The sequence below is a fragment of the Equus asinus genome, unplaced genomic scaffold, assembly GCF_041296235.1.
Source record: "Equus asinus isolate D_3611 breed Donkey unplaced genomic scaffold, EquAss-T2T_v2 contig_591, whole genome shotgun sequence".
NCBI lineage: Eukaryota > Metazoa > Chordata > Mammalia > Perissodactyla > Equidae > Equus > Equus asinus.
In genome coordinates, this window is record NW_027225284.1 from 164,849 (window position 1) to 182,604 (window position 17,756).

General features: G+C 39.6%; 1 protein-coding gene and 1 long non-coding RNA gene across 3 annotated transcripts in view; one reads left to right on the forward strand and one right to left on the reverse strand.

Moving 5' to 3' along the window:
* LOC139044108 (centromere-associated protein E-like) overlaps window positions 1-5,025 on the reverse strand; it is a 79,526-nt gene extending 74,501 nt beyond the window's left edge. The window contains exons 1-5 of the mRNA XM_070503668.1: window positions 4,963-5,025; window positions 3,689-3,780; window positions 1,571-1,660; window positions 1,332-1,450; window positions 304-423 (exon numbers count right to left, since the gene is read on the reverse strand). Coding sequence (XP_070359769.1) covers window positions 304-423; window positions 1,332-1,450; window positions 1,571-1,660; window positions 3,689-3,780; window positions 4,963-5,018 — 477 coding nt within the window. The 5' untranslated portion in view covers window positions 5,019-5,025. The remainder of the gene's footprint in view (window positions 1-303; window positions 424-1,331; window positions 1,451-1,570; window positions 1,661-3,688; window positions 3,781-4,962) is intronic.
* A 232-nt stretch (window positions 5,026-5,257) lies between these two features.
* On the forward strand, window positions 5,258-15,017 carry LOC139044106 (uncharacterized). 2 transcript variants are annotated; one of them, XR_011501150.1, is made up of 4 exons: window positions 5,258-5,474; window positions 8,261-8,328; window positions 9,034-9,176; window positions 12,919-15,017. It is a non-coding gene; the product is annotated as an uncharacterized lncRNA (long non-coding RNA). The 2 variants fall into 2 exon arrangements; XR_011501149.1 differs by having other exon boundaries at window positions 8,243-8,328; window positions 12,919-15,016.
* Window positions 15,018-17,756: the final 2,739 nt, after the last annotated feature.

Below are 17,756 nucleotides of genomic sequence, written 5' to 3' on the forward strand. Positions count from 1 at the left end.
GTATAAAAATAAGAAGTAAATCTATGATATTTACAATTTATATCCTATACAAAAGCACACCAAATTCTAACCTGATACTTCCATCTTGTTCTTTTGAGGCCCTTACACAAAAATATTACAACTGTCAACATTTCAAAATGATACACATCACTTAAAAGATGATCTCATAAACATTTAAGAAAGAAAACAAAAAACAAATCACAGAAACAGGAGACATTTTAAAAAATAATGGAAAGTAAAGGTTAATGTTCATGAACTATAATCCCAATAAGTAACTGTATTGTTTGAGCCACTGTTACTCACATTGAAGTCTTCCCGAATTATCAAAGGCTTCATTTTTTGAGTGTCACAGAGTAAGTCTGTAATGGTTTCATTGTATATCTCCATGTAGGACACACGTAAGAGAAATTCCCTATCAGGAAACTAGGGGAAAACATATGTAAAAACATCAGAGATCACCCAGTTATGAAAACCTAATACTGAATGTTGATGTGCTCATAATAAACATTAAAATATTCTTTGAGAAGTTATCTTTGTAAAACAAACAAAAAAAATCCTATGGTTCTATATTGACAAAAGTAAACACAAAAATATAAAAGCATTGGGGCTGGCCCCGTGGCTGAGTGGTTAAGTTCGCGTGCTCCGCTGCAGGCGGCCCAGTGTTTCGTTAGTTCGAATCCTGGGCGCGGACATGGCACTGCTCATCAGACCACGCTGAGGCAGCATCCCACATGCCACAACTAGAAGAACCCACAACGAAGAATACACAACTATGTACCGGGGGGCTTTGGGGAGAAAAAGGAAAAAATAAAATCTTTAAAAAAAAAAAAGAAATATAAAAGCATTGTTTCAGAAATAATGAAAAGTATGGCATCATAAAATTCGAAGAAGAGGGTGCCCAGTCCAACTCTCTAAGCTTAAAATAAAACCCTACAAACAGATGTTCAAATAAGAACATTAAAAATCATTAAAACAGTAAGGAAAAAACAAATTGAAAACCCGCCTTAACTGATTAGGTTGCCTATCCTGGTCTTCTCACCACATCTACCCTCTCCTGCTCCTGAACGATCACGGACAGCTCCTCAAAGGCAGGGTTAAGATTTCTTGTTCCTCAATGCCTGCTTTGTGACAGGAGCAGCACTGCTTCAGGATTCAAGGGAAAGAATGAAAGGACTCTAAGCTCTAAAGCAAGGCTGTGGGGAAAGCAAATGTACGCTATGCCTTTCTTCCTTCCCCGTGGATAATCGAAAGAGAACTGTAAACCTGCTTCCTTCCACCATGACAAGAGGTGACTGCTTTTACCCGTATGTACCGGAAATTTGGCTATTTACCTTCTTAATTTTTTGGAAAATGTCATGAATTGCCCTGGGTATTACTCCCAAATAATCTTTTGAACCCATCATGGTATATGTTTTTCCTGAAGCAGTCTGCCCATAGGCAAATACAGTACCTGGGGACACAAAAACACACACACACAAAGATTGAAAAAGCATCGAGAGTATGTAAAACTATCAATACTGTTGAACACACACCCAAGACTAAATAAAACGTTTCTGCAGTGGATACAAACCATTGTAGCCTTGTATGGCAGAATCTATGATTGGTACTGCGATTTCCTCATACACATTTTTAGTAGATTCATCACTGTCAAAGACACGATCTAAAAAAAAAACCACACAAGTTAAACTAAACAAATCAACTGTGTTTTCACTTTGAATTAGTAGCTGCCCAAAGAAATAAAATTGTCAGGATATGGTATGATAAAATATTTAACTCACAATATTTTCTTCAACTTATTGGTCCTCTGAAAATACACTTCTCTATAAAGTAAAATGTGCTGGTTCTCACACAAAAAAACACAAGTCAGCTATCTTATGTGCTTTCAAGAGGCAGTGAGGCATAGTGGCTGAACCTGGGGATCTGGAATCAGACTGCCTGCAAATCCTGGTTCTGTCACTTACAAGCTATGTGACCTCGGGCAACGTGGATGATGTCTCTGTGCCTCACTTCCCTAACCTGTAAAGTGAATATATATTATCTTCCTTAGAGAATTACTGTGAACATATGGTTAATACTTAGGAAATGCAAACTATTACTATTCTTTGAGAAATTTTAGTGTTTATAACATATCTAGCAAGAAGGCCTGGCTCAAACTAAACCAAGAAACACAGACAATTGGAAGAAAAGCACCGAGCCAAGCTGAAGTGTTACAGAGAACAGCTGGTTGGCTGGCTGCTGAGGGCTGGGGTTAGGTAGCACTTGCCATGATGAATCCACCAGTCCAGGATGTGGTCTCTCCTTTGTTGGTGCATCAAAAATGGACCACTCTCTCAGTGATGGGCTCACATTAGAAAGCCCCCAAGAAATGGATTTGTCAGTCAGGAGGGAAATGTATCAACTGTCTTGAGAAATTCAGTGCTCACACGGCTTGCACCATGACCAACATCTGCACTTGCAGGTAGAACCCTATGGGAAACCAAAGTGCCATCTGAATGCTGCCAGGGGTCAGGAGTTCAGGGCAAGGAGAGATGGCAGGATGATTCAAATCTTAATACCAGCTGCTTCAGACAGGTAGGTGAGTCCAAACCCCTTGTGAGCATACACAGCTACTGAGAACCTGCAGCACTTGAGTCAGAATGCCTGTGTATCCCTTGTTCTTGGTTTTATCATCTCTGGAACATACTGTTCTACCTTTTAAAAATTTATGTTGATACTATCAAATAGTCCTTTACCAGGAATCATTTTCTATTCTATACATCTTTACTCTAAAGGCTTAGATATTGGCTTTCTAGCATAACACTAAGTCAACAACCTAATCACTCTCACTCCTAAGGTTGTTGAGGGGACCTTACTGTGCTTTGTGGTGCCTACGTGGCAGCATGGCAGTGTGGCTGGAACACAGATCTGACTCCTCCATTTGCTGGCTGTGTGATTTGCGTTTCAGTTCCTCATTAAAATGGGAAGGTACCTATCACATGGGCTTGTTAGGAGGATTAAATGAGTTAATATATATGAGGTGCTTAGAACAGTGTCCGGCACATGGTCAGCACTATACAGAATGTGCTAAATCAATACACAAATCAGCCTGGCCAACCTTGAGGGCCTCCAAGTCCTTTTGCCCTAGCTAGCTCTCGCTCATCCTACAGGTGCCGGGTACCTAAGCTAGTTAGATCCCCTGCTAGAAACTCCCACAAAGCCATGTCATCATAAGTGTAATTAGTAGTCTAAAGTCTTTCTTCCCACCATATGACAAGCTCCACAAAAGGGGCAGTAGGTACCCACTGTATTCTAGCCAAGAAGGAATATCTTCACTATTTATTCTTTAAAGAGTTTTCTTGAAAATAATTGTGGAAAGAATATACCTAACTGAAAGATCTTAAAGATGACTTGACATTAAGCAACATATTTTGGGCTTACGGAGTCTTAGGCCACAAATACACTAATGAATAAGAGGAAAAATGTTAGTTTCAGTCATAAGGCATTATGACTATAACTGTGTTTTAAACATCAATTCATTATCTTACTTATCATAAAGGATGGATGAGCAATTTTTCAAATCTTCCACTGAAGCAGTTTACAGACGGCTTAGTCTTATCTTTAATGTCAAATCCAGTATTCTGGATAAGCCTTTTGTACTCTTAAAAGGAAAAGGATAATATGTTTACTTTTGATGCTATTATAAGCTTACCAAAATTGAAGGATTTACTTCCATCAACTTGATAAATAGCATTATTGTCAGTTTTCCAGTAAACTTGCGTATCTTCTCCAAGAGCTTCTTCTCTAAAAGAATAAAAACAGTGCATTTTATAACTAGTTTTGAAGTCTGTTATATGAAAGATAATTTAAAAGATTTCGTCTTCTGAAGAATATTTTAAAGGATGGTAATGACCTATACTATAATTGGGAGAAATGTGGAAAGTCCACCTTTAAGGGGTCACCACTTTTCAATGGGGCTTCCCTGACCTCCTGCCCTCTCACCGGAGCGTCCCTGGGAAGGTCTTCACGCCCTTCCCCCACCCAGCACTGTATGCTGAAAAGATACATTCAAACGCAACTCCGATTATCCTTCTTGCTTAACATCTTTCAAAACCATCCGAAATCCTCAACACACGGCACGTGAGACTTCGATCATGTTTATTTCTCTCTTCAACCTTTGCTTCCTCTGACTTCCTATATACACCCTAACTCAAGACAAATCAACTATCTGAAGGTTCCCCCAAGAGAAGAGATTTAATCCCTCTGTGCCTGGAATACCCCGACTTCCGTTTCCATCAAGTAACGTAACTATTCTTTCTCCCTGAAAAGTGTCAGGACTTTCCTGACACCAGCCCTGTCCGTCTCCCACGCCGTCATCTCGCTGTGGGGCTAATGACCCCTCCGGCACACTCCCCACCTGCCCGTCACAGCACCTGTCACAGTGTCGTGATGGTTTTGTTCCGGAGCTGTCTTCTAACGCATTAGATAATGAGCTCCTAGACAAGAGGGAAGTCCTCGTCTTGATATTCCCCTTTATTTAACACAGTAACATTTAACACATATTTCTCAAATGCAAAAATGTGTTAGTATTCTGAGGGAGGGGCAGAGACTAGAGAAGCAAACAGACATCATTTCTTGCCCTTCCTGCTCTCTCTATAGGGTTCATGACCTCTGTGTCTCCTCCTCTAGAATGTAAGATCCACGGGGCAACGACGGTAGTGTCTACCCTGTACCAAAAGGAAAGAATTCCAAATGGGCGAATATCAGGCTCGCAGCGTCCTGAACGCTGAGCCAGCCGCCGCCGGAGCGAAGCCTGGGCGCAGCGAGCAGCCTGGGCCTCGCGCCCCGGGACACCGGGCGGCCGGGCCAGCGGCCAGCGCGCAGGGAGCCGGCTGCGCAGCGTCGAGAGAAGCCCCGGCCGGCCCGTCTCTCGCCCGGGCCGGGACCGCGCACCAAGGGCGAGCGGCCGAGCTGCCGACGGCCTACCTGCTGTTGAGCGGCCTCAGGCGCACGCACACGGCCACCGCCGCCTCCTCCGCCATCCCGCCGAGCGCCGGCCGGCTCGACGCCCGCACCGCCTTAAAGGTCAAAATTTCCGCGACGCCGCGTCTGATTGGGCGGCGGCCCCGTGGCGTCACGCGTCGTCCCCTGCGTCCCCGGACACTCGCCGCGGGGGAGGCGCGTTTCCAGCGTCTGGAGCAGAGGCGGCCACGGGGCGCGGAGGGCGGCTGTCCTGGCGGCAGTGGAGACGACGGCCGTCTGCTGGAAGCCTCTGGAGGGCGGGCAGCCGGTACGAACGCCGTCCGTCGCCCATCCTTGAAGACTTCGCAATCGGTGGGAAAACACGGCAGAGAAATTTTTTTCCACAATCAAAAGAGAATTACCACCTTTAAACAGTCATACTTTTTCCTGTTTTAATCTAAAAACCCTTAAAACGACAAGAGTTGAAAGTTACTACCCAGCCCAGAAACAAAAGAATCTTGTGCTCCTTAGAAACTGTGAGTTTTAGGTTTTTCCTCTTTCTTTTTGTTTGAACTCCTGTTCCCATTGGCTGTAAGTTCCTAAAAGGTTGACTTAGGAAAAGAATTATTGAAGAATGGAAAAACTCACTTAGTAATGAGCTCAAACTTTTTTTAGCGAAAGTGGAAAAGTGATTCTGAATTCTTTCCCAGAAATAGTGCTTGGTTTTCCTTTGTTTTAAATATGTATCCCAGTAAAGTATTAACATTTTCTTTAGGCAATTTCATTTCCTTTCAGTCCTTTTCTTAGTTGATTTAAGAAGCATCAAGAATTATCTCCTTTCTCTCACCAAAAACATGACCTGCAGTTGCTAATAATTGTTCGTTGTTTAGGAGTAGAAAACACTATTGATTTAATAAAACTATTTTGGAAGGTAATTCGGCAATATCAAAAATTGGAAGGCGCATGTACCCTTTATGCGAGCAATTCTGCTTTTAAGAATGTATACATATATTTGAATGACTGTGCAAGGACATGTATATCAGGCTATCAGTTGCGGCATTGTTGACAGTAGCAAATGACTGAAAACACATTAAATGCCAATAAATATGTTAAGTGGTTGACATTGTCAAGGAAAATAATCCATAATCAATCTATAAATGAAAATTTGGGTGAGTTTATTCTGAGCTTAAATCTGAGGATTATAACCCAGGGCCTTTCTTCCCAAAGGAAGAAAGGGCACCAAAGAAGTGGGGTGCACAGAGTGGTTATATACCCCCAGAGAGGATGTTTCACATAGGATTGAAATGTCCCTTTTACCGTAGTCGCGAGACTGCTCTGTCCGCACAGCGATTGATGGAAACAGCAGGTAGGTCTTCTGTCTCAGTGAACGCAGCAGGGTGGCAGTCTGTTGTCTCCAGCTGAGTGGTAACAGGTGAGCTGGGTGGTCAAAGGTGAGTGCAGCAATCAGTTCCTAGCCTAAGGAAAGATGCTTATCCCTAAGGAAATGCCAATGTGGGGGGAAGTTGCACCTTTATCTCGAGGGCCTTTGTTCTTGCCACAGGAAATGTCTAAGCAGATATGCAATGCGTGCTCAACAGCCACAGTCAGGCCCTTTTGGAAAAAACAAGGTCAGGCCGAATTAGGTTTATACCAAATGGCTTGCTCATATACTCCAATATATCCTATTGCTTGCCATTTTTATTTGTCAAACACAAGCTGGGAATGTAGTCTCGCTTTCTGGTTGGAAAGAGGAGAGTGGATTTTGGTGGACTGCCATCAGCCTCTGCAACACTCTGACTACCTTAGATTTTCTCTGTAACCTAGGTTGCTTTTCCCTTCCTCTCATACATCTGTATTCTATTTGACACTCATCCATACTCAATTTTAGCAAGTTTCTTTTTTTATGAAGATGTCATAGACTTATTGAAGCTGAAAGGAACCTTAGAAATATTCTCATACAATTTTCTCATTTTGTGGATGGGACAATGGTGAATTACAAGATAAATGATTTTCTAGTGTGGCATAGCTTATAAATGGTGGAGTTGGACTGACCCAAGCCAGTACAGTTTCCATCTGCCACTGAACTCCTGTGTAACCATGACTAAAAGGAAAGGGACACTATGTCTGTAATCATTGCAGATAATTGTTGCAAGATTAAAGACTTGTGCTTTTGAAATTAAACACTGTTTATCTATTAAACAAAAATTACTCCTGTTGAAGGGGATGGAATGATATAAATATACATTGCAATTAATTTTATATGAAATTCATAAAGTAAGTGAGCACAGGTAAGTATTTCAAATTCATGTATATTTGTAATACCAGGAGCTCTCTGACCCCTAAAATTTGCACCATAATCAAGAACTGCCAAACACTATGTGAGGCCATGCCTCCCTCTGGAAGGACCACGGTGCCCTCTGCAGCTTTAGCAGAAATGAATACAGTTTGGGGGAAAAAATAATGAGAACACCAACATGCAAGTATGTGCAATTAACATGCCTCAGAAATTCACTTTACCTTCTTGAATTGAATGAAGATATTTATGTAAAGATCATATTTTAAGCAAAGTATACTACAGCCTGTATAGCAGGTACCTATTTATATAAAAAGATATGCAATACAGAAAAAGATACATATAGGTCCATATCTACAGATTAATTTGAGGGTAACACTCTAGGAAATGGCACAGTTGCCTTTGGCGAGACAAACTGGCACTCAGGGATCAGATGTGGGAATATTTACTTTTCACTGTGCTTCTTGTACTACTTAAATTTTTTATCATATGCATGTATTAATCTTTCAGGCAAGAAAAAAGTTAATCAACAAAAATTTTAATTACCACTTAGAGCAATAGCTTGCATCCAAATTTCAAGCCTCCCTCTCCAGAAGTTCCATAACTGAAGTTCTTTAATCTGTTCAAAACAAGACAACAGGCCCAAAATGGAGTCACTTATACTAAGCCCCACGTCATCAAACCAAGACTTAACTTAATTACAGGTTCAGCTTTCCCAGAGAAGGAACTTTACACCAGTCAACCAGGAATCACCCCACCAGCACTAGTTAGGTAATCTGCCTGATAGGCCCCTTCCATCCTCTAAAGGAAAGTGACTTTTCAATAACTAATTTGCTTGCCTAGTATAACTTCCTTGTCCCCACTCCCTTCAGCCTATAAAGGTTTTTCATCTTGTACAGCCCCTCGGGGCTCCTTTCTATGTGCTACATTGGATGCTGCCCAATTCAAATTGATTTTTGCTCAAATAAACTCTTAAAATTTTTAAGTATCCCTAAGTTTGTCTTTTAACAGTTCTGTACCTGTTGACAGTCCTGGTGTTAAATGAGGGAACTGAGGGAGACCCTGAAGGTGCCTGCCCCCGAGAAATGAGCAACCAGGTGGGTGTGTGTGGAGCCCCTTGAGCTCACTGCTTTCTCGCTGCCTCTGGAGGTGGTTATTAAGTCCTTCTGGGATCCTAGCTCTGCAGCTCTTGCATTATGAGTTTTCAAACTTTATTTGAACATTTCTTTTTCCAGACTGGGTCTGGAAACTGACGGGAGTCAGATTGGGTCCGACTTACAAGCTGGGCGGTACAGGGGCGGGGGAGGGGGTGGCTGGCCCTGTTGTCCAGTGGTTGGGTTCACGCCTCCGCTTTGGCAGCCCAGGGTTTCTCGGTTCTGATCCTGGGCACGGCGGTGGCACTGCTGGTAGGGCCATGCTGAGGTGGCGTCCCACATGCCACAGCTGGAGGGACCTGCAGCTGAAGGTATACAAGTATGTACCGGGGGGCTTTGGGAAGAAAAAGGGAAAATAAAATCTAAAAAAAAAAAAAACCTGGGCTGGGTCTGGGTCTGGACTGGACGTGACTTAAGCTGGACTGGGTCCAGCGTGAGGCCTTGAGTGGATAAAATTTTCTTTCAAGGATGGGCAAGTAAGTTAACCTTGCCAAAGACAGTCTTGAATTATAGTGGCCATGGTGGAGAACTTTTAACCTAGCTAAGATTATCCATTTAGAAGATGCCCTGGTGAAAAAGGGGTCTCAGACAAGCACAAAACACGAAGAGGGAAAATTATTTTTCCTCCTCTACTGTGTCTGGTACCAGGATGAGGCCTGCTGGGACACCCCACTCGCTCCAGAGCCTGCAGACAGGATCCAGGAAAACTGGTAGAAGCTGCCAAAGGGTGAGAATTCTTACCAAAGTCACCCTCCAGATCTCTATCTGTGGTGCCTGGTTGAGAGAGGAAGGTAAAATTTCACATTATTCCTTCTATTCCAAACTCAGATTGGCAGGACAAAACATTTGTAAGAATTAGATCTTGACTGAAAGTATGAATCTGCTTTCAGGTACCCATTGGTTGTTGATCCTTTCCCTCCCAGGGATAACTATTGCCTTATTGTTTGTCTCCTTTAGTGGCCAGAGAAATTGGCCTGGCAATCATCGGGTTGTGGACCCCTACAATAAGGCAAGACAGAAATGTAGGTTGCACTCCATCTGCAGCTAGATATGGCTGGATAGAAATATGGGTTGCACCCCATCTGCAGCTAGATATGGCTGGACAGAAATGTGGGTTGCACCCCATCTGCAGCTGGACATGGCTGGACAGAAATGTGGGTTGCACTCCACTTGCAGCTGGGATTCTACCCACTGTTGCCAGCTCTCAGGGGAATTATTTCTTTCTTGCTTTGATTATCTTGGAGAGTGGCTCTGGATCCTGAGAAGGTAGTATCTTTTTTTCCTCTTTGAGGACACCTCTTGTGTCCATGGAGTTGTTCAGTACTGCCAGGAATATTTACTATTTGCCCTGGCTGAAATCTGACAAGATATTCAAAAGGATTTTTTTAAGTATCTCTATGGTCAAAAGTTGGCCCAATAAGAAGCTGATATTTAGAGCCTGATAGAAAACAATTTTTTTAGGCCTTCTCCCCTAAGCTAGAATGAAACTATATACCCAGAGGGAAAGAAGAACATTCTGAAATCTTTGTGGAAGAATTTACTAAAATATTCCAAAGACACACAGCTCTAACTCTAGAACATAGGGATCTTTTGTTTTCCATCTTAGTTGATGATCTTCTCCCTGATATAAAGAAGCAAACTGAGGATAATGTGCTTGGTAGATGGGGTCCCTCCTTGATATTAATCTGGTTGCAATCCCATTCTCTGAGAAATTAAAAACAACCATACTTGTCTTACAAATTGAGTCTTTACAAGAACAGAAATGTGGATCTAGAAACAATTCAAAGCCCATCTCTCTTTTTTACCAATCCAAAACTCCGATATTCATCTCAGAAGGCTTGCAGATATTCTAAAGGATCTGGGCTTCAGAAACAAAAGTCCTTCTAAGTGGAACTTGTATTCTTTCTCTGTGCCTTTTGAAATGTAAATATTCTACCTGGTCTTCTCTAGGAACCAAGGTCATTCATATCAGAAGAAAGAAAAAGAAAAGGCAATTTTGAAAACTAGGCTTATTGAAAATCTCTTCCACAAATAATAGTAAAAAGCTTTAGCCATCTGAGCAGTTAATTTACTCCCTCTGCCAGAAACACAACTTGGATGAAACTGATTTTTTTATAAACTAGTGAGTCTTGCATTACCATACCTGTCTCTCAGCTAAAATTTTAAAATAAAAGCTAGGAGATCTTTGTTTGATCTGTTTGCGTGTTTATGTTTGTCTATGTATGTATGTTATAAATCTGTATTTTTTTCTACCTCCAGATGGTATTAATGAGGGTTTTAGGCTGGTTAATTTTAAAACTGAAGATGAGAAGCAGGCTCCGAGGAGCAGGAGTGGAGTTTGCTTGCCCTTTGTTGGGAAACATTTACATTTGTAAGGGAAACCTCCATCTGTAAAGATGCCTCCTCTCTGTGTCAGGAAGAAGGCAGGATGGCCTTATCTCTGGGAACTCTTAATGGGGAAGGCAAGGACTTAAGTTGGTTACTGTTTGGCAACCTCATGTAACTGATTTAGGGTGGTGGCTTCTGGCCTTTACTGAATCCGATTTGATTCTTATCTAAAAGTTGTGGGACCACCCAATGGCCAGACCCCACCTGCACTGATAACATTTTAACTTTTTTACATGTTCTTTCCTTTGTCTTGTAAAGAGATGGCTCACATACCTATGCCTTAAATTTAGCCTTACTCTCCACCCATGTTTGTAGCAGAAGTGGCAGCAGCAGCTCCTCTTGCCCATGGGTCCTGTCCCCACACAGCAGCTCTGACTGCCCATGGATCCTGTCCCCATGCTATTCCACACTATTCTCTAAATAAAAGAACACTACTGCCAGACCTTGAGAATCCAAGAAATCTTTCTTTCGACTCCTCGGCTCACCAACCCCGCATCGGTATTGCCAAAATTAATTTGTAAAGAGCTCTATTTAGTTGGCTTAAAGGCAAACAAGAGTTTATATAAATCAAGTGTACTCTCAAAAATATAGAAACTAACCCAAATGTTTTTCAATTTCATGTGATCTAGAATAATCTTCAGTAAATAAAAGCTAGTTTAAGTTTTTTGGTTTAATTAAAACAGGCATTTCTTGAGAGTTATCAGCATTAAATATAAAACTTTTATTCTACCTAGGTTTAGCAAAAGTCAAATAAGCTCATGTGCTCTCTGTTACAGAATTTGTCAGCAAGAAAGATAACTTAAGATGATGATTAGCTGTGTAATATCTTGTGAAGTTTTAATGACTAATCTAAGCATAATTTTTAGGAAGCAAATGAATTAAATAAATGTAATAAGATAAAAGTTTATAAGTGAACTTTTCAACAATAATTATTCTTTATAGTATATCTATTTAAAAATAGTTTCCAAAATCTTTTTTGGTAACTTGAAACCTTAAAGTTATACTGAAATATGTTAAATAATGGGTATTAATTGAACGTCTAGATCATTTCCAAATGAAATAAAATACTGAAACATTAATTACTGAACATAGGTTTATCCACTTTTGGCTTCCTTTTACAAAGTAACTAAAGATATTGTGGTCTATTAGCAAGGAATGTGTCACAATGTTTTGTGCCACATTGAAAAATTCATTGTGAGGAAGATAAACTTCCAGAAATTATGAAATGTGTTTACAAATTTGCCGACTCACAGAATGCTTGTGTAATAGTCCACAATTGCTTACTTCTAAGTTATCACTAGGAATAAAGGATTCTAAGGGCCAAGAATTCTAATAAATACATTTAATTAAAACTATTTAGAAATAACAAGAGTGGAAGAAAACAATGCATATGAAAAGTAGGTAAGGAAAGCAAAATGACTGATTGTTCCAGAACGAGAAAGAGGAAACAGCATAGGATAAAATCTGAATGGATATCAAAAGCTATAGGTTTGTAGAAAAAGGAATCTTGGGAAAGAAATTTTATGTGTTCGGCATGGATTTATTTAAGTTTTTTAACAATGAATTTTAATATCAAAAGTGCACTGGTGCAAAACTAGAATTTGGTTTCACTCTGTTAAGAGAACAAAGTTTTCTTAGACTATGGTCTGCCCTTGATAAGAGGTTGTGAAAGTTTTTGTTTTTTGGGTTTTTTTTGTTTGTTTGTTTTACCTTTTGGTTAAATCTAACTGGAAATCTTGAAAGCAAAGATTTTGTGTCTTACCAAAATGATTTACTGTGCTTCACATTGTCTTTATTAGGTTTTTGATTACTTAAGAAAACCCAATCTTCTCAATATTAAAAAAGCTAAGTTTTGTTTACAACTATGTAACCTTCTGTATTAGACTTTAAATTTTTCTATTGTCACTTTGGTGAAATGGATAATGAAGTGTTATTTCATAATGGTTTGTGATCCCAAGTCAATGGTTCAAACTTTTAGATGTTTTGACAACTTCCCCAAATCAGACTCTAAGTGGAATCTTTTTGAATGCAACATAACTTTGAAATTTCTCAGATGGCCCCTGGAAAAATCTCAAAAGATTTGTCTTTCACTTTGTAAAAGAGAGATATTAAACTAATAGGCTTATTTGGTATGTTAAATTACAGCAGAAGAGGGGCTGGCCCCATGGCCGAGTGGTTAAGTTCGCGCACTCTGCTGCAGGCAGCCCAGTGTTTCGTTGGTTCGAATCCTGGGCGCGGACATGGCACTGCTCATCAGACCACGCTGAGGCAGTGTCCCACATGCCACAACTAGAAGAACCCACAACGAAGAATATACAACTATGTACCGGGGGGCTTTGGGGAGAAAAAGGAAATAATAAAATCTTTAAAAAAAAAAAATTACAGCAGAAGCATTGTCAAATAACAGATGATAAACACTCTTAGATTATATTCGTATGACACATGTTATTAATATGTGTTCTAGAAGCCATATGAAATTCCTAAAAATCTGATATGTCCTGGTATAATGTTATCAGTTGTAATTCCACTAATTGTCTTAAAATGTCGTAGGTCACAGACATAACAAAATTTCCTTGTCAATTCCATTATAATGAACTCTGATCAGATCTTTAACCATGGGGATTTTTAAGTCTTTTGTCATTTCCAAACAGATATTATTTTACTCTAATGCTTTTGCAAAAGGAAGATTCATGGAAAGGACCCTACCAAGTACTCTTGGACCATGACTCTGCTGCCAAATTACAAAGTGTCAAAACTTGGGTGCACATTTCACAACCGAAGAAAGCTCCACCTGACATCTGGTCCTGTGCAAATGCTGGAGACATCGAAATCAAACTAAGTAGGAAGAGCAGTGGCCAACATCGAGGTAGATGCTTCCTCCCAAGATGTCAGATCGAGAACGTCTCTTTCCAGTCCTCCTCCCCTCTCTGACCTTCCTTTTCCTAATTTTTACACCATGAATGTCTTTATTTTTGTTGTTGCGGTTGTTCACATTTTGTCTTGCTCTGGCCTGGAAAAATAATATCATTGTTCACACATCTCAGGCCACTGCAGAGGAGGGTACTCCCACCTCAACATGGCTGTTGGATTTGCCACAGTGGTGTTGACCCTGCCCTCACAAACTTCTCCCTGATTTCCAATGCCTCCATTTCTCGGGACAATCTGACTCCTTTCTCTATCATGCCAGACTCTCCAAACCTGGGGGTCCATTTCCCCGCTTCTGGTTAACAGCTCCAAACCCAGGGGACCTTGCTTCTAGGCTCTGTACAAAGAAAGGGACACAAGATAAAGGCAACCAGAATAAAACCACCCATGCAGTCTACAGTCCCTTAAGTTTTACTCACCTCCATGGCTGTCAACTTTCCAGTCCTGAGCCACAGACAAAAATTGGAATTGCCAGGAGGCATCCATGATTTAAAAAGTTCACTTCCTTCAGCAGATCTCTACTCCCCTGGCTAGGAGTAAGTGCAAATGAGGCTATGTTCAGGAAGCTCTCCTTAACTCTTGAAGATATTGCAATCCAGTCTAAATTAGATGATGCTTGATTCAAATCAATTTTTGCACAAATAAACTAAAAAATGTTAATGTGCCTCAGTTTATCTTTTAACAAATATCTTTGCCTTCCCTGACCACTCAATTTAAATTAAAGTATAGCTTCCTGAACTCTGTATTATCTCATTAGATACAGCATAGTATCTTCACAATTTAGCTATGAAAAATTTGTCTATATTAGCCCACAGCTGATTAACCAAAACAAAACAAACGACACAGAAACAAACTCTTAGAAGCAGACAACAGATTAGTGATTATCAGAGGGGAAGGATGTGGGGGCAAAATGGGCAAAGGGGGTCAATTATATGGTGATGAATGGAAACTACACTTTTGGTGGTGAGCACGCTGTAGTATATACAGATGTGAAATTATTATGTTGTACACCTGAAACCTATACAATGTTATAAACCAATGTTATCGCAATAAAAAAGAATAAAAGTGGTGAGAGTGGGCATCCTTGTCTTGTTCCTTTTCTTAAAAGGATATCTTTCAGTTTTCACCATTGGGTATGATGTTAGCTGTGGGTTTGTCATATATGGTCTTTATTATGTTGAGGTACTTCCTTCTGTACCCATTTTATTCAGAATTTTTTTTATCATAAATGGATGCTGAATCTTGTCAAATGTTTTCTCTGCATCTGTTGAGATGATCAAGGACTTTTATCCCTTAATTTATTAATGTGGTCTTTCATGTTGATTGATCTGCAGATTTTGAACCATCCCTGCATTCCTGGAATAAATCCCACTTGATTGAGCTGTATGATCCTTTTAATGTATTGTTGTATTCAGTTTGCTAATATTTTGGTAAGAATTTTTGCATGTATGTTCATCAGAGATACTGGCCTGTAATATTCTTTTTTGGTGGTGTCCCTGTCTGGTTTTGGTTTCAGGGTAATGTTGGCCTTTAAAATGAGTTAGGAAGCATTCCCTCCTCCTCAATTTTTTGGAAGAGTTTGAGAAGGATAAGCATTAAATCTTCCATGAATGTTTGGTAGAATTTACCAGTGAAGCCATCTGGTCCTGGACTTTTATTTTTTGTGAAGTTTTTCATTACCGTTTCAGTTTCCTTACTGGTGTTCTGTTTATTCAGATTTTCTATTTTTTTCATAGTTCAGTCACAGAAGGTTGTATGGTCTAAGAATTTATCCATTTCTTCTAGATTTTCTAATTTGTTGGTGTATAGCCGTTTGTAGTAGTCTCTTATGATCACTTCTATTTCTGTGGTATCAGTTACGGCTTCTCTTATTTCTGTTTTTATGTATTTGAGTCTTCTTTTCTTCTTAGTGAGTCTAGCTAAAAGTTTGTCAGTTTAGTTTATATTTTCAGAGAACCAACTCTTAATTTCACTGATTTTTTTAGTCTCTATTTCGTTTATTTCCCCTGTGATTGTTATTATTTCCTTCCTTCTGCTGATTTTGGACTTGACTTGTTCTTCTTTTTCTACTTCCTTTAGGTGTAAGGTTAGACTGTTTATTTGAGATTTTTCTTGTTTCTTGAGGTAGGTCCCTTTTTGCTGTAACCTACCCTCTTAGTACTGCTTTTGCTGCATCCCATAAATTTGGTATGTCTTATTTTCATTTTCACTTGTCTCTCTGTATTTTTTTATTTCTCCTTTGATTTCATCATTGACCTAATAGTTGTTCAGTAGGATGTTTGGTCTCCACATTTTTGTGATTTTTTTCAGTTTTCTTCTTGTAGTTGATTTCTAGTTTCATACTGTTGTGGTCAGAAAAACTGTGGCTTGGTATTATTTCAATCTTTTAAAATTTATTGAGACTTGTTTTGTCTCCCAACATATGTTTTATCCTTGAGAATTTTCCATGTGCACTTGAGAAGGATGCATATTCTGTTCCTTTTGGATGCAATGTTCTGTATATATTTATTAAGTCTATCTGGTCCAATGTGTCATTTAAGGCCAATGTTTCCTTGTTGACTCGCTACCTGGATGACCTATCCATTGATGCTAGTGGGGTATTAAAGAACCCTACTATTATATTGCTTTCAATTTCTCCCTTTAGTTCTGTCAATAGTTGTTTTATATATTTTGGTGCTCTCCCATTGAGTGCATAAATATTAATTAACGTTATATCTTCTTGAAGGAGTCTCCTTTATCACTATGTAATGTCCATCTTTGTCTCTTGTTACCTTTTTTAGCTTCAAGTCTATTTTGTCTGAAATAAGTATGGCTACACCTGCTTTCTTTTGGTTGCAATTTGCCTGGAGTATCTTCTTCCATTCCTTCATTTTGAGTTTATGCTTGTCTTTAGAGCTGAGATGGGTCTCCTGGAGGCAGCATATTGTTGGGTCTTGTTTTTTAATCCATCTAGCCACTCTTTGCCTTTTGATTGTGAATTCAATCTATTTACATTTAGGGTGATTATTGTTATATGAGGACTTACTACTGCTATTTTATCTTTTGTGTTCTGGTTGTTCTATATTTCCATTGTTTCTTTTCCCTTATGTTTCTGCTTGCCATTTTAGTTTGGTGGTTTTTTTGTGATGTGTTTCTCAGTTTCTCCTTTTGTTTGTATTTGTGTTTCTGCTCTAGATTTTTGTTTTGTGGTTACCATGAGGTTGTATACAATGTCTCAGAGATAAAATAGTCTTTTATCTGTTGATAACATCATATCTTGATTTGCCTATACAGGTTTTCCTCCTCCCCTTTTATGTTTTTGTTGTCTCAAATTATCTCTTTTTATGTTGTGAGTTCATTACCATATTGAAGTAGCTTTAGTTATTTTTAATGGTTTTTTCTCCTTTAACTTTTATGCTACATTAAGTGTTTAACACCCTATTCTGTAATAGCTTTGAAATTACCTGGTTCTCTCTATTTATCACCTTACTCAAAGTTTTACCTTTGCCTTTTCATTTCTGGTAGTAAAGCTCCTTTCAACAGTTCTTGTAAGGCAGGTCTAGTGGTGGTGAACTCTTTCAGCTTTCATTTGTCTGGGAAAGTCTTTATTTCTTCTTTATACCTGAAGGATAATTTTTCTGGATAGAGTATTCTTAGCTGACAGTTTTTATCTTTCAATATTTTGAATATATTGTTCCACTCTTTCTTGGCCTGTAGAGTTTCTGCTGAGAAATCTGATAGCCTAATGGGGGTTCCTCTGTAGGTTACTGTCTTTTCCTTGGCTGTCTTTAAAATTCTTTCTTTGTCCCTGTCTTTTGATAGTTTTAATATAACATGTCTTGGAGACAGTCCTTTTGTGTTGAGATATTTAAGTGTTCTATTAGCTTCACATACTTATATATCCAGTTCTTTCCCTAGGTTTGGGAAGTTCTCAGCTATTACTTCTTTTTTTTTTTCAAAGGTTTTACTTTTTTTCCTTTTTCTCTCCAAAGCCACGTGGTACACAGTTGTGTATTTCTAGTTGTAGGTCCTTCCAGCTGTGGCATGTGGGATGTCGCCCCAGCGTGGCCCAATGTGTG